The 23,353-nt window shown below is 40.5% G+C and overlaps 1 protein-coding gene across 4 annotated transcripts in view; it reads left to right on the forward strand.

Moving 5' to 3' along the window:
* astn1 (astrotactin 1) overlaps positions 1–23,353 on the forward strand; it is a 368,837-nt gene that overhangs the window by 199,749 nt on the left and 145,735 nt on the right. For all 4 annotated transcript variants that reach the window (XM_054764852.1, XM_054764861.1, XM_054764869.1 and 1 more), the window contains 2 exons: positions 12,657–12,761; positions 21,226–21,414. In XM_054764852.1, the coding sequence (XP_054620827.1) occupies positions 12,657–12,761; positions 21,226–21,414 (294 nt within the window). The remainder of the gene's footprint in view (positions 1–12,656; positions 12,762–21,225; positions 21,415–23,353) is intronic.

The following is a 23,353-nucleotide window of genomic DNA, read 5'->3' on the forward strand; positions in this document are numbered from 1 at the left end:
AACATTTTGTACTAAATTAAAAGCCTCCACCAACTCTAAAAAGTCTTTTGCCATAGGCGTAGAAGGGCAGCAGACATGAATATTAAAATCACCCACAATTAACATTCTGTCAAACTTTACCAACATTGCAGCGATAAAGTCAGAAAAATCCCGGATAAAGTCATTGTTGTGTTTGGGTGGTCTGTAAATGACCGCGCACAACAGCGGCTCAGACTGTCGCAGTTCGAAGCAGCTCACCTCAAATGAGGAGAAAGACACCATGGACAATGGCTTATGGTGTAAGGAAAAATAGGAGCGATGCCTCCTCCACGGCCGGTAGTTCTTGGCGTGTTAATGAAGGTACAATCGGGAGGCAACAGCTCAGAGAAGGAAGTGGACTCACCGGCATGAATCCAGGTCTCAGTGACGAATAATAAATCCAAAGAATGCTCCTTAAAGAGGTCCTGGAGGATAAAAGTCTTATTTGAAACTGACCTCGCATTCAACAGTGCACACTTTGTTGAAACCCGAAGAGCCGCTAAAGCTGCTGAAGCTGCCCGGTTCAGCGGCCGGAGGTTGCCGGGGTTCACGCCGCCAGAAGCAACAGGAGAGTGGCGAGGGCGCAGCGCACAGCGCTCGTCGCGCCACCCAACGATGGGCACCAGCCAGGCCCCAACGGAGGTGAGAAAACGCCGAGAGATGAAGCGGCGAAAACAATCCTCAATGTCCCTCGGAACATTATGTGGGAGCCTTGCCGCCTCGGGAGAAAGCGCCAGCGAAGTTTTGAGCTTCACCAGTCTTCCACCTCATGCGCCCCGGCGTCTACGTTTCCTGGGAAGCGACGGCTCCGCCCGAAGCAGAAAGTCTGGTACGTCAGACAGGTACGACGGACGCGGTTTATTTGGCCCCCATTGCTCTTGTCTCGCACCAGCGGCTACAGTGTCTAGGATTTCAAATAGTTCTTGACGGTCATACACCAACAGAGAGTCGATGGTCCTCATAACAAATGCAAAAATAACAATAAAACCGATCACAGTAAACTGAGGGAAGCGGCGAGCCAGACACACCGGCGCCATCTTGAACATTGAACAATCAGCAATTCAGGAGACAGTGGATGAGCTGACACCCATCCTGAGCAGCTTCTCACTCATCAGAACCGGCTGGATGGTGCTACAGGTAGTGGAGAAATCAAAGAACATGATCCTCACAGTGCCCTTTCTACCATCCAGGTGAGAGTGAGCACGATGTGGCTGGTAGTTGACAGCATCTCCAGGGGTGGCCAACCAGTCAGAGATCAAGAGCCACCTTTTTTTACTGTGTTACTGCAAAGAGCCACATCATACACATGAACATCATTCCCTCCTCACACACATACCTTTGCTCATCGAGATTTATGTGACGGCGAAGTTCAGTCCCTTTCGGAAATTCCATATCTATGTTGGCGTGGAGTGAGCTGAAGTGTTGCTGAAGATTTGAAGCTTTGAAATGTGATAAAGACGCCTGACAGAAAAGACAAAGTACTGTAGCTTGCCGTTGCGCGCAACAACTCTTGGATCTTCCTTGTGAATTTCTGTTCATAGACTTCATAATATCCAAAGTGTTGTCTTCTTGTCACCAGTTCCCTCTCCCACACTGTCCGTGCCTCTTTTTGTAGTTTACCTCCTTCCTGCTCTTTGTGCATTCTCTTTATGCAGCTGGCACCTGTCTAAATTTGATTTGAATGCATATTGCACATCATCTGTTAATCCCATAGACCTCATTTCACTTCTGGAATATTGCTGTCCATCAGTAATTTGAATGAAATAGATCCAAACACCCAATGATTTATAAATGAAAATGATGATGGGAGGGTTCTCGAGGAAACCACACTTCCTCCTTCTTCTCCAGTCTCTGGTTTCAGTAATGAAATGTGTAAAAAGAGGGTAAATCTTTCAACATTCGAGCACACATATAACATGAAATATGCCTTTCAATGTTATTTTTCATGGTGAAAAGAAGATTGTGCAGTGGTGACAAGCACTTTTAACCAATGATTTCCAACTGGTGGGTTTTGACCCAAACGTTGGTTACAGACCTATTTTTAGTGGGTCACGGGGTCTTTGTCTGGGCACGTTATTGCCGGTGTCATTCGCTTGCGATGCCACTACGAGGTGTGTGCCATGTTTCTGGGCGACTTTGTCAAGCTTGAGCTGCAGGGAAGGATGGGGGAAAAAAACACAGTGAGAATTTTGAATTGAAAAATGTCCGCCTGTGGGTCACAGACAAACCAGTTGAGAACCACTGCTCTAAATTTACTACTACTACTTTAGTAACGTGTGAAAGTTTAGTAGTTTGGCTGCACTTTTAGTATCATTTTCTTTCTTGACCGTAATTATCAATTATGATTACGGGGAACATCTGTGTTCTTTTGTTGAGTTTGCATTACAACAAGTACACGTTTGTGCAGCACCTGGAATAGCAATATGATGCAACGGAGGACACATACTTCATGATGAAATACTTTTATGATGATCTGTAGGACAAGTCTCTTTATCATCAGCTCTTGGTCTGAGGTGTTGATCTTCAGAGGTTGACGAAGGGTATCTGCAGCCCATCATTCCACCAGCTCCATCATCACTTTGTCTTCTCGTCTCCCCTGGGAGACAACTTGTGTTGCTGACGTAGTTGATTTGTTTGTTAAAAAGGCTTTGATGCAAACACAGCCTCAAACCAGGCCTGCTGTGTTTTCACCAGTAAGTTTAGTTTCCCTATGAAAAATCCAGAACAAACAGTGTCACTGTGTGCAAGTTTTGCATCACCCCTAATGTTCAGCAGGGATTTCATGTATTTCTTACACTCACTGAATGAATGAATGATATTCAAACCATTGAGGAAAGTAGAACCTGGCGTTATTCTCAGATTAATAGAACAAATGCTGGCATTTGAGGATAAAATTTGTAAACCTTCTAGTAAACAACACTCTGGCAAAATCCAAATTAAGCATTGACTGTACAAAGGAGAACAATTTAAAACAAGGCAACTCACAGGCAATCTCCTTTATAGCTGAAAACAGTGTGGGTCCTTTTAGATGAAGTCAAACTAAAGTCTAAACAATGAAATGTTGTCACGATGATTCGCTCTTCAGGATAAACCCCCAAAAAGCAAACGGTTAGCTAACCATAAATAATGGCAGCTTATTGTTTTGCATTGTCAAACACCGTCTATATAGTGCAACTTGTTACAAGCATAGATAATACACTAGCCTACATTACATTGGAATACATCACATATTACAATTCACAGTTCCGTATGTCCAAAAGGAGTAGGAAGAAACAAAGCTTATTTAACCCTAGCCCCATCCGTTTTACATCAGTTGCAATACATTTGTTCACTTCCTGTATTCCAAATGCACTCTTTCCTGGTTGAAATACACAGGAAAATGATTAAGGTAAAGTAATAATGTGGTAAAATAGTAGTCAAACTGCATGTCATCGTAACTACTTCATATGGCAATCATAATAAATAATAGGTACAGAACATAATTGGATAATGGGTGAGCACAGACAATAAGCTCACAAGAATGAAGCATTAGTAGTTAGTGTAGTAGTGTTTCGACATAGTATTGTATGTACACAGTGTTTTAGGACTTTGCAAACATCAACTGCTTGTATTGTTTCTTGAAATCGCTCATGTTAGCGCACTGTTTGAGTTCCGTGCTCCAACCGTTCCATAATTTGATTCACATACTAAAATGCTGAAGGTTTTTAGCGTTGTTCTCACATGTAGGTGTTTTAAGTTTATTTTTTTTCCCTGGAGGTCATATTTCTCCCCCCTTGTTGAAAAGAATTGTATTTTTTGACATTTTTGGGTAGAAGTTAATTGTTTGCTTCATGGATAATTTGAGCTGTTTGAAAATTAGCTAGATCACCAAATTTTAATAATTGTGATTTTAGAAATACTCGTATGTTCTGGTAGAGGATTTGTATGTTCTGTGAAAAAAAAAAGAGTAGTTGCTCTACATAAAGAATGTTGTAGTCTATAACATTGCAAACACCCTGAAAGTTAGCAGCAGCACAGTGGCCAAAACCATACAGCGCTTTAACAGGACACACACTTGACACTCAGAACAGGTCTTGCCAAGTCAACAAGGGAACACTTGTGTTTGTTAGCATATCGCCATTCAACTGATGTATTCAAAGATGCATGCATGTTGCTTCCCGGCTGGGGGAAAGGTCCAGGGCTTAACATACAGTAAATGGAAAGGGTCCCAACTCTCACAAGTCCCAAATAGCCACTTACACAACTCCTAGTGCTGTACAGGGATGTACTGTATTTGGAAAAAATAAAAGGAAAAACAGCAGGTCAACAGAAAATGTCTAAATGAAAACAGTCCAACAGCTATGCGGCCGGATGGGAGTCTATTAGAGCAACATCCACGAAGCTGTCAATCCTTGGGGTGTTCCTTCATTCCTTTTTCATTTCAACCGGACCTCAAATACCAACTGGAACACACTTATTAATTGCACACCCACAGTGGTTCTAAATCATTTTTTATTTTACTCCTCAAATGATAATTAATTGGGTGTGTTTCCCACCATTCCATGTGGTAAATGTCAAGTAATTAGCTGACGACATAGAACAGGATAATTAATACAGTTTTTGGTCACAGCATGGTACCAAGGGAGAAGACTAAGATAGATGGTTATGAGGTGACACTGACATACCGTAGATGGGCATGCTGGTTATCATAATACTGATAATGTCAGTGCTTCAGTTGATTTGGAACATGCTCAACAAATTTACACTGAAGCACATCGCATTTTTACAGAATTCAACATGTCTGAAAAGTAGCAGGAAGAAGCAGATCTCATTTGAATGCATGAATGGCTTTCACTGTGAAGCGCTTTGGGTGTCTAGTAGTAGTAGTAGTATATATTATATTTAACATGTTACTGTATATCGTTTGTTTTTTTTTAATGCACCAGTGGTTCAGATGACAATGTACTTGTCCTTAATACAGAGATTTTCCTTTCCTCATCATTTTAATCTTTTGGACGCAATTGGAATAGGAAAATCTGTGAATGAAATGAAACTGGTGTCGGTGGTGGGTATTTAGCACATGCACCACGGCCTGGTGAAGTTCGATTGTTTGCTTCCTCTCCTTATGTGGGCAGTTTTGGAAACCAGTAGACTGAGACTTTGGAGGCAGACAGAGTGGCAGTGATTCATAGTTCAACCCAAAGTCCCTTTCTCCCCAAGTCCCTCATAATTAAAGTTGAAGCATATGGCCTCGTGACCACACAAGCTCAGAGGTATCTGCAGAACTTTTTTTGGCATGCCGTTTTAAATTGCTGACAAAAACGGTCCCCCTCGCCTTCCTTCGGCGCTGCGGAAATGGAAAACGTGTCACCTTGAGTGCTTACAAGCCACATCTGCCAGCCTCATTATCAAGTTTGTAGCCATGTTGCTTATGTGAGTATCAGGACGACTAATGAGATTCATGTGGATATTTTTGCATAGAAAAAGTTAGTGAGCACACCTGCCATGCTCACATGCAAAATTGCTTACATGGACAACGATAATTCAACTACAGTTTTGACCCTATTCTAAATAAGATTGTCCATCATCACTATGTACAATAAGGATTTCATAGAGAATATGATATTTAAATATGATACTTAAAAAAGTTAACCCAAAGCACGTTTTTATAGTTTTACAGTTTGAAATGCATATAAATGATGAATGGAATGGATACATGAACATTTAAGGTTACGTTTACCTTCTTTGTTGACTTAATTGTTGCCAAAGGCACGATGTGGCAGCAAGATCAAAAAGGACTCCATCTTCATGTTTTGTCATGAGTTATTTCTTGAATTCAGTAGTGTTTCTCACTTCAAGTTTCTGCTTTTCTTTTGATCACTGGAAGGTTAGCGGTTCGATCCTCGCTCCCTCCACCCAGTCACTGTTGTTGTGTCCCTGGGCAAGACATTTCAAACACCTTTCCTCCAGTGCTGCCCACACTGGTGTATGAATGTGAATGAATGTTTGGTGGTGGTCGGAGAGGCTGTAGCTGCGAATTGGCAGCAACCTTTCCGACAGGCTACAGATATAGGTTACTGCCACCAGTGTGTGACTGAGGAATGAATAAATAATGGGTTCACTTCATTGTAAAGTGCATTGGGTACCTTGAAAAGTGCTATGTAAAATGTAACCCATTATTATTATTAGTTGCAAGTGCCATCATTTTAATAAAGAGGGTGAGAAACACTATTGAATTAAAAAAAATAACTTATAGGAAAATGCAAAGGTGGTGCTCATAGGGATCTCGCTGCCACATTGAAAGTAAAAGTAACCTTAAATGTTCATTTATCCCTTTCATTCATCTTTTATATGCATTTAAAAATTTGTATGCATGTAAAACTATAATAACATATTTTGTGTTAACAATTTGAGACTTATGGTGTAACTGTGAGCAAAGAACTACAGTCGCCAGCTGAGTACAGCATAGACTCGCAACGGAGCTGACTTACGGTTGCCGTTTCCATGTATTATAAGCAAGTAAATACGATGCTAGCAAGGACATTTTTTGATAAAAATACATTAAGAACACAGTTGCACTCACTCAGTGTATTAATAACGCGACAAGGAGTGTGCCATATTGTATGCTAACCAGAAAATGCACACCAACTGAGGCACAATTTTGGCTTGAATTTTTGCCGTTAACTGAAAAACACGCTAACTGGGGTGTTCGCTAACTGAGGTTCCACCGTACTAGTATGTGTCCTGTTGTTAACTGGCGACCAGTTCAGAGGAAAAAAAAACATAAATACTATAATTGCTCATTAACTGTCACCATAGTCTGTGAAGGGAATTTAGTCATTCCTTAGGCTCTTCTGTGTGATATTAATATTAAAAATGTAGCCAATACGGCCTATATACTAGTGACACATTTCACTGCAAAGCCCAAAATAATAGATTACTTCTATACTAGTATCAATTTAGATGTCAATGACATCTAAATTGCTGTATAGTTGCCCCACGTTTATAGCGGTTAATTGGTTCCAGACCTGACTGCGATTAATTAATTTCCGTGATATAGATTCAATGTTAATAAATTGAATATTTTCATAGTTAAAACATAGAAAACCTGTTTTTGATTTTCTAAATATGTTTTTTAACATTATTAGATCATTGTATACATGAAGTAACACGCCTATAGCTAACCTTTACACTCCAAAAAAAAGAGAGACAAGAGACAAGGACAACAGCAGCAACAACAACAATTGTGACAACAAGAACAGAACAACAGAAACATACAGAACGACATCAGCAAATAAATGTCTGTGACAACTATAAAGACGAACAAGGACATAAGGACAAAGGACAAAACAATATCAACAACCACAATGACAATGCTGTCAATGACAATCACACATAATAGCAGTCATGAATTGATGAACTATGATAGTGATCACAATGACAATACTGCATTGAAACAGTCACACATAATAGTCATGAAATGATGAACTATGGTAGTCATCACAATGACAATACTGCATTGAAACAGTCACACATAATTGTAGTAATGAAATGATAATCTATGGTAGTGAACAGAATGATAATTACTGTAATGTATGTATGTATGTATGTATGTATGTACTTTATTTATCCCACAGCGAGGAAATTTACTTGTTACAGCAGCAAGCAAGCAAGACAAGTAAAGAGAACAGTGTAAGGAATACATATTGACTACAACATTGTTCAGGTGGTGCAGGTGTTGTAGAGCCTGATAGCGGTCAGTATGAAGGACCTGCGGAACCTCTCCTTCTTACACCGTGGGTGTAACAGTCTGCTGCTGAAGGAGCTGCTAACACCCACAGTGTCATGTAGCGGGTGAGAGGTGTTGTCCATGATGGATGTCAGCTTAGCCAACATCCTTCTCTCCCCCACTTCCTCCACGGAGTCCAGAGGACCGTCCAGGACAGAGCTCGCTCTCCTGATCAGCCTATTGATCCTGCTCCTGTCCCTGTCCGTGCTGCCCCCTCTCCAGCAGCCCACAGCATAGAAGATGGCTGAGGCCACCACAGAGTCATAAAAGGTCCGTAAAAGAGTCCTGCACACACCAAACAAAACACCGAATGGAGCAGAAACGGAAGCCATATCAAAATAAGGGCATGAAACAGGAAATAAGACATAAAAGGGAAAATAAACAAAACTGTCACACGGACTAACTCACAGATCATGACAATTATGTTGTTACTTGGTAATGTGATGTTTAGTCATGCACATATAAGCATACGGTCTGTGCATGCAAATGAATCTTTCACAACATGCTTGAAACTAACACAGAGGGAAAGCACAGAGGAAAGAATCTTTGTTTCCTGATCATATAACTTTGTATTACCTCATGCATGTATTCATCATCGTACAGTACGTACTTTGATGTGTTTGAGTCATTGTGGTTGTATTAGCGCACACATTTGACATTTTATGAATTCAGCCTGCTTCCATAGAATCCCCTGGCACTGTCTGCATGAAGAGAGATTACCAACTTGGATGTTTGCAAAGTGAAGTGCCGTCAAATTAATCATTGTGTCAAACAATGAGAGCAGAACGCCCCAGGGCTAAAAGGGAGACAAGGCCTTTCAGGGAGAAGAATATCCTGTGGTACTGTATGTGTTTTAGCCGTGTTGTTCGTTTTAACTGCCAGGGATGAGGTTGGCCATGGGAAGGTTAAGTAATGGTGTGTTCTTTCCGTGCCGGGGTATCTATCAGTCGTTCCAAGGCGCTATTTCCCTGAGGAAGGTACAAATGAATGGAGCTGAAGGTGAAGACAATGCTGGAACATAATTCATCAATTTCCTAGCTGATGTCAGGCCCTCGCCAAATGTTGCATTTTCACTTCACCATTGTCGAGGACCTGTTACTCTTCTTCACGCATACATTTAATGTTCAAACAGGAAAGTGTTTCTCTTTGGTTGTGCAGTTACAAAAGGTCTTTGTATATATTCACACTAGTACCATTCGTACCGTGATGGACTTGTGATCATTCATACTGATCATTTGTGTTACAACCAGTTTACTTGTCCCATCACTTCCATCACATGAAGTAACTCACACGTCTTTATCACGCACACGAATGTAGTTGCAAAGTGAGCAACTTCTGTTGTGTGTTTGAATTTTGGATTATTTGGGATATTTTGTATTGTTTTCTAATATGAAATGTGTTGGTCTCTACAAAAATGCTGACAGTCAGTAACCATAACTCTCGTAGACTAGGTGTTCCCTTCCTGTGTAGTAGTAAACAATGGCGACTAAAGTGGCATTCAGACCATTGCTGGAGCTGTAACTCATCAATGTGGAACATCAGTCACTTTTATTATGTGAATGTTGAGAAGTGGTTGTTTCCCAAACTGATGATTGCTGTTTCACTCTTCCATCCCGCTATAATTTTTCAACATATACATTTAAAATCCCACCGTTTTGTCTGCAGTCTCCCCCCACAATTCTCAGACGATGAAAACTGTTCCATTGTCAGAATCCTTAGGTCCATCTTGGATATCTATCAGGACTTTTTAAAAAATTCCCACATTCACAGTTTTTTGGACAATTTCCCTTTGAAAACGAATTGGCAATGGGCCTACCAGTGGAAACCATATCACACCTAACATGTTTTAACTTTTTTTGCATGGAGGTGTGGGTCAGGTGGTGGTGTGGTCATCTGCCAACCTGGTGTTTTGGAGTTTAGTCCCCCTGTGACCTTTTCCCATCCTTAAAAAGGGATAGTTCAGATTTTTTAAAATTAAGTTGTATGACATCCCCATCAGCATTGTAGTCCATTAATTGATTTACCCCCCACTCCATCTCCTCAGTCCAGTTCTTGTCAGATTTATGTGATGAAGAACTTAGCTTAGCTGAAGCTTAGTTGCTGGGGAGAATTAAGTAGAGTTCAAAAGATTAACATATTCGCATCACAAAAATGCCTTCTCAAAAAAAATCAAACCTCATAAAACGCTCTGCGTTATATTTGGCTCTCACCGTATCCTTGCGCACTGTTGCCTGTGCGTTCATGTGTATGTGACGAAGACACTCCCATTGTCTTCCGCTGTGGAACATATACATAAACAAGATGGCCACAGTGCTCCATCGCGGAAGTAGATGCGAGTAGAAGTAGATGAGTATGACATCTGTGCTTGTCATACATTGTCCATAACGAACACCATGGTCAAGCATAAGGGTGTCCATATCTGCATTTGTCACCAAGACACCCGGGGCCACAATGATTGACTTCATGGTCGTGTTGTTGGACTTGCGCCCACATGTTTTGGACACTCGGGTAAAGAGAGGGGCAGAGCTGCCAACCGATCACCACGTGGTGGTGAATTGGCTCTGACGGTGGGGGAGGAGGCCAGTCACACCTGGAAGACTCAAATGCATTGTGAGGGTCTGCTGGGAACGTCTGGCAGAGTATCCTGTCAGAAGGCGTTTCAACTCCCAGTAGCAGGCCTCAGGGAAGACCCAGGACACATTGGAAAGTCTCTCAACTGGCCTGGGAACGCCTCCGGATCCGCCGGGAGGAGCCGGACAAAGCTGCCCCTGTGACCTGATCTTGGATAAGCGGAAGATGGATGGATGGATGCCAGCAGACTATACAAATATAAAAATGAATTATCACTTCAATACATATCGCCATATCATCTATAATCGATCGCAATAACTGGCGATGTGCAAACGGGCTGAAATTGACATCCGATCGTGTTTTATTTACACCAGACCTGAAGAAAATGTGTTTCCCCTGTTTATTCAATGTGTTTGCAATGTACAGTAGTTGGTTATAGCTGCAAACCAAATAGTCTTTGTGTCATGCCTCTTAAAGTGACTGGTACCCCTTTCAGGAGAATCAACTAGATATAAATCAGATGTATCCGATGCTACTGCAGTTTGAATGTTCCGGCCGCCTATATCCTGACTAGACGTCATCAAAAGGCATGTTTTGCTGTGCGAGATTTTGGGGTAAGGTACTCATAGATGTACTTTTTGTCATCTGAAAATTATTTTAAACACCTGTGTGAGTGAAATGGCTCCCGTCAATGTCCCACCACTACTGGCTCTGACATCCACCCATGTGTTTCTCAGAACAGAAGTCTCAAACTGCCAGAGCCAAAATTCTTGCCATCTTTTTTCTTAATCACCTATATTGTGTTTTGTGTTAACATTTTTGAGACATAACTGTGTTAGTACAGAGTCATCCGCTGATGATATCATAGATGGGCGACAGCGCTTACTTCTAGTATTTGTTTCCATAGACTAGCAAGCTAATAAGATGCTAACAAGGACATTTTGTGACAAAGATACATTAAGAACACAGCTGGACTCACGCAATGAATGAATAGCACGACATGCATCATATTGTACACAAACCGGAAAATGTATGCAAACCGAGGCAACGTTTTTTGGTAAATATTTGACGTTAATTATGGGGCGTATGCAAAACCGGGATTCCACTGTATGTTTTTATTTTTTTGTCAGTTTGGGTAGAAACTCATGTGTTTAGAGTTCATTTTAAATGTCCAATTTATCTCTATATGTTTCATGTGTTTCAATGTGTTTTTTTTTTCAAGTGGGTGTATTGATAGTCCGCCAAATACATAGCAACCTACTTTAGACCATCTCATTTTTTACCTCACTAAATAAAGACATCTGCTGTGTGTTTCTGGGAAGGATGAGCTGCAGTTTATGCTTTCTTTGATCGTAAGCCAAGAAACTTAACACGCATCTCTCATCTGTCATCTTGTCTACATGAAACGTTATCCCCAATTCTACAGGTCAAGTCAACTTGACTGTGTATAAGCCAAGTTTCATCTTGGACTCATTTGTGACATCCAATCAACTGTGGAGATTTTGCACTTAAATGATAAATTTTCTGCAAAATTTTGCATTTGAAGTTATTAAGTACCATGCACCATTGTCCACATTAGGCATGAGTAAGTGCACGACTATCTGTATCTGTTCAGCCATCTAAATGATCTGTATCTGTATCTGTACTTGAAATGGGCGGGGCATAAACCGGAAGCAGTCTTGGTTTAACCGGAAATGGCCTTAAATTGGTACATTATTTTAAGTCTGAAATTGACATGGATTGATCAGAAGTTGCTATCTTTATTGTTTAGTATTTAGCTGTAATGTGTACTGTGTGTGTAAGTGATCTGTAAGACTTTATTATGTAATTATTTTATTGTGTATTCATTTGTAATGATCTGTGTGAAGTTGGTTATTCATGCAAACATCCAGTGATGGCAGACAGGGAAATATATAGGGCGTATATATTACAACAGTAATTGCTAAAAAATTAAACATATTTTGTTGTTATTATTATAGTATATTAATTACATGGCAGAACAAGAGTCTCAAACATGTTATTTCACGACTAAAATGTGAAATAAAAAGGAGGGAATTGTGAGATAGGACCATTTTCGGCATTTGTGCATATAACTCCACAAAAAATGGGCAGAGCACTTGGAAAGGTGTGAATCGCAATATGGGGGGTGAACTATGGCGCTTGGCGGAGGTCTTCGCTCTCCGTGTGCTTTTTGTGTGTGTGTGTGTGCGCGCAGTCAGTGCGATGGCTCATCCAGAGTCCACATCATACCGAGGACAGCATCAGTATTAATAAACATGTATGTCACATGTCATTGCAGGCATGGTGAACTACAGCGAGGTGTCTGGCTACCCTCTTGTACAACGCTGGAGTCTTCGCTCCGTGCTTTACCATGTTAAACTCAATCAGTGGGTCTTATCTCAAGGTAGGTCTTGTCACAAGGTAAACCACTTTCAGCTTTTGACAATGAAGTATGGTTGGTTAAAATTGAAATTACCGTTTTTCTTTGGAGATTTATGTTCTGGATTGTCATTCTGTCCGTGCCTCCTTTTTTGTACAGTTTCACTCTTTGAATGTCCACTCTGTCTATTTGTATTTGATCGTACATATCCTTTCTGCCATTTCCAAATAGCATTATTTTAGTTTAACTTAAGTTCAAGGATAATCTGTTTTTACCAAACCATGTCTTTTTTATGACCATATAGTTATTATCCCATATCTCCACACTATAAGTTAGATATGGTAATACCAGAGAACCATAAAGAGTGTGAAGTGACTTTTGATCAAGAACAAAATTTGCTTTATTCAGTGTTGAAGTATTTCTCGCCACCTTATGTTGTATATTTTTTGATGTGAGATTTCCAGCTCATTTTTTCATCTGTTATGGTCCCCAGAAATTTATGTTCGTTCACCATTTCAATGTCCACTCCATCTATTTGTATTTGGTTGTACGTGTCCTTTCTGCTATCACCAAATAGCATTATTTCAGTTTCACTTAAGTTCAAGGATAATCTGTTTTTATCACACCATCTTTTTAATATGACCATTCCATCCCTGACTTTTTCAATTAGCTCTTGTGTGCTTTCCCCAGAACAAAAGGCAGTAGTATCATCCGCAAATAAGTCTTTCGTTACTGCCCAAAGTGCGGCTCGGGGCCATCTGCGGCCCGTGCCTCATTTGTCATTGCATCACTGCAGAAACAAAATAAAATTTGAAAAACAGCAAAAATTATAAAAATACAGCAAAAGGGACGATGAGAAAAAGCTGAAATGTTTAAACCAACAACCAATAATAACACAAAGCATATATTGTGTGTGTGTATATACACACACACACACACACACACACACACACACACACACACACACACACACACACACACACACACACCCACACACACACACAGTATATGACCAGGGATCTTGGTCTCAAAAAGGTTGGTGACCACTGATGTAGAGTATATCTAAACTAAAACTGGGCCACATGGGGGTGGGAAAAAAACACAATTTGTCACTTGAACTCTGAAGTTTAAATTCAGCCTAGTTTTTTTTTAGCTGGAGGAAAGTAACACAATAATCCGCCTGCTGTAGCCACATTTCTAGCACTACACACTCAGACCAGATAGGAAGTTGATTATCACTGATATTCAATATTTCTCCATGCATATTTCCTGCTGAGCATCTAAATAATAGGGACTCAATATAAGCAGAGGGACACAAAAAAGGATTACAGTATTTGCCAGTGTAACTTGATAGCTTAGAATCTCACTGAAATGTAATTATGGTTGCCTGCATATGAAAAGACTATTCTGTAAAAACAACATGTTTTTCTCTTGGTATTGCACAGTACATTGAGATGAACAGATTGCTAGAACCATGCATGAAAAGCTAAAATGACGCCACCAAAAACAAATGTATGTTATTTTATCTTTTTTTAAATTTCACTGACTGCCTGTTATATCAGAGATTTGTGTCACAGCAAGACCAATGTATTCTGACCGCATATGCCATATTTCACAGGCTGTAGATACAGAGGTGTAAAAAAGTGTTTGCCACCTTACTGATTTTTTTATTCATGTTTGTCCCACTTAAATGTTTCAGATCATCGAACAAATGTAAATATTAGTCATTGACAACACAACTGAACACAAAATGCAGTTTTGAAATAAAACTTAATTGTTAAGGAAGAAAAAACATCCAAAACTGCATGGCCTTGTGTGAAAAAGTGTTTGCCCCTTAAACTTAATAACTGGTTGGGCCACCTTTAGCAGGAACAACTGCAAACAACTCTTTGTGATCTTTGCAGTGAGTCTCTTAAAGCGCTGTGGAGGAATTTTGGCCCACTCATCTATGTAGAATTGTTGTAATTCAGCCACATTGGAGGGTTTTCAAGCATGAACCACCTTTTTAAGGTCATGCCACAGCATCTCAATAGAATTCAGGTCAGGACTTTGACAAGGTCACTGCACAGTGTCCATTTTGTTTTTCTTCATCCATTCAGAGGTGAACTTGCTGGTGTGTTTTGGATCATTGTCCTGCTGCAGAACCCAAGTTCCTTTCAGCTTGAGGTCACAAACAGATGGCGGGACATTCTCCTTCAGGATTTTTTGGTAGACAGCAGAATTCATGGTTCCATTTATCACAGCAAGTCTTCCAGGTCCTGAATCAGCAAAGCAGCCCCGGACAATCACACTACCACCACCATATTTTACTGTTGGTATTAGGTTCTCTTTCTGAAAAGCAGCGTTACTTTTACACTGAATGTACCGGTAATGGGACACCTTACAAAAATGTCAACTTTTGTTTTGTCAGACCACATAGTATTTTCCCAAAAGGTCTTGGGGACCAGCAATATGTTTTCTGGCAAAAATGAGACGAGCCTTAGTGTTATTTTTGTTCAGCAGTGGTTTTCTTCTTGGAACTCTGCCATGCATGTCGCTTTCACACTTTTTCACACAGGGCTATGTTTCATTTAAAAACTGCATTTTGTGTTTAGTTGTGTTGTCATTGACTGACATTAAATGTGTTTGATGATCTGAAACATAGTAAAGCATTATTTTATCCTGGCTCCTGGTATATTTACATGGATCGCACCAAACATTGTCAGGATGATTTGTTTTTTTATGAAAATAGGGAAAATAATTATTTGATCCCCTACAGATTTTATATTTAGTCCCTTAAAAAGATATGACCAGTCCATCATTTTTAAGGTAGATTTATTTTAACAGAAATAGTATGTAAAAGAATAACATGAACTAAAGGTTATTAATGAATTAGTTTCAGATTGAGTGGAATAAGTATTTGCAAGCAATGCAAAAGGTGATTTACAGTAGTAGTTGGCGTGTTCGATATTATTTTCCCTTTAGATTCAGTTTGTTACCTCAGGGAATTTTCAATCTAATAGCTTCTCATAGAAGGATGTCTTGACACTCACACACACACACACACACACACACACACACACACACACACACACACACACTCGCACAGCACAATTAGAGTTGCACAAAACTCCCAGATAACCCGTGGATAAGTACTGAGAGGAGAAGTTAAAACAGACGCACTATCAGCGTAGTTAGAACCAGTTCGAGACTCTCTCACACAAACTTCCACTTTCCAGAAACACAAGCTTAAGTTTCACTTTCTAGAGGGGCGTAGCAACTTCTATATGGTCTGTACTTTCATTCTGGGCTGTTTCCTTGATCTTCCTCATTGATGATAGAGTGCAGCGCTGTAACCAAATATGTTGCTCTTAGTTTTTAATACAAGTCCACTGCAGTCTTGTGTAGTATCTGATCTTGTTGATGGTTTTGTAGTCCATTCCAGTGTTGTATAGGTCTACAATCTTGGAGGATCTCAATCCATTACAGCAAAGTGCCTTACTAATGCTTTTCTTGCTGACTGTGCTCCCACGTCCCTTGACATCAACCAGCTCCTCCCTTGTCATTGTGGGCTGCTCCTTCACCTTTGTCACACTCATCCTTAACCCACCAGGTGAAATCTTATATAGAGCTCCAGAGAAAGGGTGATTGACTTTATCTTGGATTTCCTCGATTTATCATTGATTGGTCTACAATCTTGTTGATTGACTTGTCATTTTGTTGGTCTTGTAGTCCATTCCAGTCTTGTGAAGGTTTACAATGTTATGTTTGTTTTTTTTTTAGTTGAGTCCGGTCTTGTGTAGGTTGAGTCCAGTCTTGTGTAGGTCTACAATCTTGATGATGAGTTTGTAGTCCATTCCAGTCTTGTGGAGGTCTACAATCTTGAGGTCACCTCTTTGGTCTTGCTAATGGTGGTGAAGAGGTTTGAATGGAAGAGAGCATTTGTGTTACAGGTGTCTTTTATCCACAGAATGAGTTGAGATTAGCATTCTTTCTTAAACAGGACAGGATCCTTGGTGTGTTTCATGGCCATACAACCGCACTGTGAGTCAGAATGTTTGCATGTTGGTAGGGGGAATCACATACTTCTGTCCTTAAATACAAATTAATGTATAACCTTCATGTCATCTTTGTTTTGTGGAATTTTTTCACATTTTCTCTCTGTTATAATAAAGCTACCATAAAAATGACACTGTTCAGATTTTATTATATCAAATATTATATTCCCCACAGTATGTGTATTTTTGCCACTGTATGACATAAGTTGTTTCAGGATAGCTTCCAGTAGCTTTCATCCTGGTATTAATGTACTGTATTTAGACTGGTGATGCAGGAGCTTGTACGTACATCCGCCGAGGGCACAGTTGTTTTTTTTCTTCAGTCTCCACCCGACCTCTCCTTTCCTGCCATTTCCCTCTTTAGCTCGTCATATTTCAAAAGCCACCAGAGGGTTGAAGCTTACAGGGGTTTTACATCTGAAAGCAAAGGACTCATTGCTCATCCACGTAACGATATATGTCTCTCACTTGAGTGAGCCCCTAATTTATTTTTAGAGGGGAAATAAGAGCAGACGGTGTGTGAGAGCTGGGTTATTAATACTACTTCTCCTGGAAATGATCATGATAAACCACTATGGCTTTATGATTTCTATTATTTGCTGCAGTGATTCTCGTGTGCACATGGCAATATTGGATCTCTGCTCAGTGACATAAGTTTTCACCCTTTTTTACACCATCATAACCATCTTTTCTTCCCATTATTGTGAGCGATTCTCACAATAAAGTTTTGATTCTCACAATAAAAGGCACATTCTGTTCTTTTTGGGTACAGAAGGGAACAAAATAGAAAACAAATTATTTTAAAAATGAAACACAACTGCTAACTGCTAGTAGGTAACACGGTGACACTTTCTGCTTAAGTGTGGGTGGACGAAAAACTTAATTACAACAATTTTCGCAATTCAAACAATTTAAAACAAAGACAGATTCAACCAAGGGAGCATGTAGCAAAACCAAAGCTTCAATCTTTTGATGTGTAAAGACTGTTCTACACTGGACCATGCAGACCAAAGATAAATCAGTCAATCAATCAATATTTATTTGTATAGCGCCTTACCAACAGCCAAAACAGTTTACAAAGTGCTTTACACAATGCAACAAATCACAGTCATAAAAACAGGATAAAATACATGTATACAACAGCACAGACAACATAATTCTAAGACCCAGACTATGTGTCAAAAGCTAGTTTGAATAGGTGTGTCTTTAGCTGTGATTTAAAAACTGATCATTCAGTTATAAAGCGTAGATCAGGTGGAAGACAGTTCCAGAGCCTGGGAGCAGACACAGCAAATGAGCAATCTCCCAATTTCTTATATCAGAACCAGGGAACCACGAGAGTTATCTGCTCGGAGGAGCGCAGTGACCTGGCTGATAAACAGTCAGCAGGTCGGTTGGGTAGGACGAAGCAAGACCGTTAATGGCATTGAACACAAAGAGAAACACCTTAAAATCCACCCTGGATCGAACTGGCAGTCAGTGTAGAGAGAAGAGAATGGGGGTAATATGGGCATGTTTTGAGGCGTTGGGAGAGTAGCCGAGCAGCAGCATTTTGTAACAGTTAAGTTTACGGAGAAGAGATTGATTTAGTCCAATATAGATGGCATTGCAGTTGTCGATCCTGGAACTGATGAAGGCATGAATGGCTTTTTCAAGGTCTGCACGGGACAGAAAAGATTTGACTTTTGACAGGAGCCTAAACTGGAAGAAACTTGCTTTCGCAACAGCATTCACCTGTTTGTCACATTTCAGGCTGGAATAAAAAAAAAAACACCCAAGTTCCTAGTGGCTGGACTGAATTGTGGTGTCATGGGACCAAAGATGGGTGTGCTATGGGGAGGGTCAGGGCAGGATAGAACATATTCAGTCTTACCCTCATTTAAATGGAGGAAGTTTTGTCATGAAGGCAACTATGAAGAGGGTCCGTTCTGTCATTTGGGAGCACAGGTAAGTATAGCTGAATGTCAACTGTGTAGAGATGGAAACTGATGTGGTTGGAAATTATTTGTCCTAGTGGCAGCATGTACAGAGAAAACAGAAGTGATCAAAGGATTGTTCCATGTGGTACACCTGTGAAGAGAGGGGATGCAGTGGAGAAGTCATTGAGCATAACTGTTTGTGAGTCCTGTTTGTGAGGTATGAAGAGAACCATTCAAGCACTGCACCACAAAGTCCAACACAGTGCTCAAGGCGGAAGATAAGAACAGCATGATCCACGGTGTCCAGAGGCGGCTGTAAGGTCTAATAACACCAGCGCTGCCGAGTTCTTGGTGTCGAGGGCTGTAAGGATGTCATTTTGTGGCGGGCCCTGAAACCTTGGATTTAATCACCTTGATTTACGTTGTCCAGTCCAACCAGATCTTGCTGTATAAGCTGATAAGATGCTGTCACACAGGAAGAATATATCCAGGTAAGTCTGCAGTTTGACATGTCCACCTCTCCTGCCATGTCTTCTGCAGCGTTTACTGCCAAGCAATGGACAGACAGTGCGCCTCAGTAAAGCTGGTATAGATGTCCACATAGGCGATGGTATACAGTGTAAGGATTTCCATTCACAGGATTTATTGATGCAGTGCATATTTGTAGAAGCGTGGCGCGGTCATAGACAATATCCCACAACACATTCAAAGCAACATTTAGCAAGCAGAGGAACAAGCAGCAGACCAAACACAGCACTGCCATCTTGAATTGGCTGAGGATGTGAAATCAACCATTTGCTGTTGCTCCAATCGGGTGGTCATACATCTCAGTCAGACAGGAACAAATATAGAAGATTCAAGAGTTTTATTGTCATTTGCACAGTAAAACAGGTAGTTATACTATGCAATGAAAATCTTGTTCTGTTCAATCCCCCAAAAAAAGAAAGAAAACACAAGAAAAAGAAAAAGAACAAAAGACACATTAATACCAATAAATAAAGCAACAAGAACAGAAGAGACATTAATATCAATCAATCAATCAATCAATAAGTAAATGAAGTGATATGAGTGTGTGTGAGTGTTGCTCTGAATGGTCACCTTCCTCCTGAAGTCAGTCACCAATTCTTTGGTCTTGTCCACATTCAGGAGCAGGTGGTTTGCCCGGGACCACCACAAAGTCAGCGATCACTGGCTTGTACTCCGCCTCCTGTCCATCTCTGATACACCCAACCACTGCAGAGTCATCAGAGAGCTTCTGCAGGTGGCGGGACCCAGAGCTGTACTGGAAATAAGGGGTGTACAGAGTGAACAGGAATGGAAACGGGACAGTCCTCTGCGGTGCTCCTACACTACTAACCACAGAGCTCAGACGTGGAGCTCCCCAGCCGTACACGCTGGGGCTGTCAGACAAATAATCGGTAATCCAGTAGACAATGGACGAGCTGACGCCCATCCTGAGAAGCTTCTCACTCATCAGAAAGGGCTCAATGGTGTTAAAGGCACTGACAAAATCAAAGAACATTATCCCACCATCCAGTTGAGAGTGAGCAGGATGTAGTAGGTAGATGACAGCATCATCCACACCAACATGAGGTTGATATGCAAACTGTAGAGGGTCCAGGTAAGGGGCCACCAGGGGTCTCAGCTGAGCCAGCACGAGTCTTTCTAGGACATTCATGACGTGTGATGTCAGGGCAACCGGTCTAAAGTTGTTGAGGTCAGATGGAATGGGCTTCTTGGGCACCGGCACAATGCAGGATGATTTTCATAGTACCAGTATCAGGTTGGAGATGAAGTGCAGGATCCCAGTCAGCTGAGCAGCACAAGGTGGTTATTATGGTCAGCACCTGCTGACTTGCCCCGTTTGACTCTCTCCAGCTGCCTTTTCATTTGGCCAGGTATCAGAGTAATGGGGCTGGTTTCCTCAGTGGGGATGGGAGTGGGAGGATGGGAAACAGTGGTGCACTGTATGCATTCTATGTATTAGCATACAGTAGGTCCAGAGTTTTATTGTCCTTGGTTGAGCAAAGCACACATTGGTGGAAAGTGGGTAAGTGTGGGAAAAGTGTCCAAGGTTACGTGAATAAATCCCAATTTGTTGGCTGTGGCCAGCACATAGAGGAAGTAGGGTATCAGAGGGTTTACAAGTGTGTCGTACTTAAGGAGCAAGGGATTTGTGACACCCACGTACTTGCCGCTCACCCTCCGTTGGGAGCTTTTAGTTGTTTGTCCCTCCAACAACTAAAAACTAAAAGGACTACGGGACTTTGAGTCTGTGGCTCTCAGTGTATGGAACTCTTATCCTCTTTCCTTGAGAACTGCAACCTCTGTCCATGTTTTTTAAAATAATCTAAAAACATTTAAATATCTAACTGCTGATATTGACTGATGATACTGTATTATAATGTCATGTTGACATTTTTATTGTGTATTTGAAGCTGTGAAGCATTTTGTGACTCGTCTGTGAAAGTGCTGTGAAAATAAATTTGTATTCATTGAATGAATCCAATAATTGTCCTATTTTCTTTGCAGCCTTTAGTGCAGCCATCCATTCCCTCGATGGGGCAACACAGCGGAGCGACTTTGAAGTCATCCTGAAGGAGTTTGGGAACCACTACGTACAGGAGGCCATGTACGGATTCCAAGAGTCCTGTACCATTTGGTACCCCAACAAACAGGTTCAGAGACAACTGTGGCTAGAATACCAGGACATCAGTAAAGGTAGGCTCCAACACATAAAGTAACATATACAGTAACATCTTTTGTGGATGATCATCAAGGAACACCAGCTGTATCTGCAGTGGACTGTGGTATTGCTGGACTGTGGTATTGTTGTAGATGCGTCTAGTGTGTGCTTTCAAGTGTCAGGGTGAACTGGAATATTTTGCACAATGGTCAAAGACCACATTTCCATACACACAATATTGTGGTTGAGGTTGATATTGTCCATAACATCCACAAGCAATAAGAATATTCCCAATCACATGTTAAGCAAAAACAAACGTTTTTCACACCAAAATGACAAAATCAAAAAATATCTTTGTTACATTTTGTTATGTCATATGCCAATGAAAAACATTTTGTATATAGTCGTCCCTCGTTTATTGTGGTTAATCAGTTCCAGACCCAATTGTGATTTGTAAATTTCCAAAGTGGAATTCCTTATTTATAAATTGTGACATTCTTAATACAATTTTAAACATGAAATACACTCATATTAGCCAATAAAGTAGACATGCTGTAAGAGAAAATGAGAGACAATATGGACTCACGCACACGTCAATGTCGCCAGACCCACGTATTATAAGTGACTTTGGGCTGCTTTTTTTTGGAAAGTAGCTTGCAAATTCCCAAGTTCCCTGTTGTTTTGGACTTGTATTCAGAGAGCTAGTCGCTTGTTTCTCCCACGAGACCTGGCGACACTGACACACATACCCCTAGCTTATGGCTTGTTTCATTTGATAGGCGTACTACATGTGTATAGTAATTACAAAAAATAATTACACACACGGACAGTTCTTAGACACAACCATCCTGTGAAAATACTACATCTTGTTTGATGATAATGCTGCCACGTAGTCATAGCCAGGCCTAAGTCTTTGAATGCGTGTGTACAGTATGTCTTCTGAATTGATTCCATTTGTATTTTAGTTAATCTGGCCATTTTTATACCCGCACATGCTTAATTTACACCAAATATATGTAAAATTATGCAAAATATACATATTTTTGACTAATAGGCATAATTTTTTAATAGGCCGTAGTCAACAGCGAAACAGCGAGGAACCGCAGTATGATTTCTTAATGAATATATTTGGAAATATTTTTTTCAAGTGTCTGAGCATATTGTTCAATTTGTATATCAACGACATTTGTAAAGTGACAAAGGACTTAAAGTTGTTATTATTTGCGGATGATACCACTGCCTTTTGTTCTGGGGAAAGCACAAAAGAACTAATTCAAAAGGTCAAGGATGAAATGGTCATATTAAAGACATGGGTTGATAAAAACAGATTTTAATTGAACTTAAGTAAAAGTAAAACAATGCCATTTGGAAATAGCAGAAAGGATACGTACGATCAAATACAAATAGAAGGAGTGAACATTGAAAGACTGAAAGAAAATACATTTCTGGGAATCATAATAGGTGAAATATACAACAAAAGGTGGCGAGAAATACTTCAATATTGAATAAGGCAAAATGTGTTCTTTATCAAAAATCACTCCACGTTATTTACTGTTCTTTGGTATCATAATGCCGCGTATAGAGAACATACAAACCCTTTATTTGTTAAATCACAGATATTAAAATTTGCTGATTTAGTAAATTTTCAAACTGCTAAAATAATGCATAAAGTTAACAATAAATTGTTACCCAAAAACGTCATACAGTATTTCTCTATAAGAGAGGAGAAATATGACCTTAGAGAAAAATTAAAAGTAAAACACTTATATGCGAGAACAATGCTGAAAACCGGACAGCATTTCAGTATGCGGAGTTAAATTATGGAACGGACTGAGAAAGGAACTCAAACAAGAGTGTAACCCGCCCTGCTTCACACTTCACGCTCTGGGGCTCAAACACAGGGGCTCAATGGGAGACGAGAGCGCTGACCACACAGCCAGAAGCCCGGACTGTTGACCGCGTGTTTCAGCGCAG

This window comes from Dunckerocampus dactyliophorus, chromosome 2 (assembly GCF_027744805.1).
Source record: "Dunckerocampus dactyliophorus isolate RoL2022-P2 chromosome 2, RoL_Ddac_1.1, whole genome shotgun sequence".
In the NCBI taxonomy this organism is placed as follows: Eukaryota; Metazoa; Chordata; class Actinopteri; order Syngnathiformes; family Syngnathidae; genus Dunckerocampus; species Dunckerocampus dactyliophorus.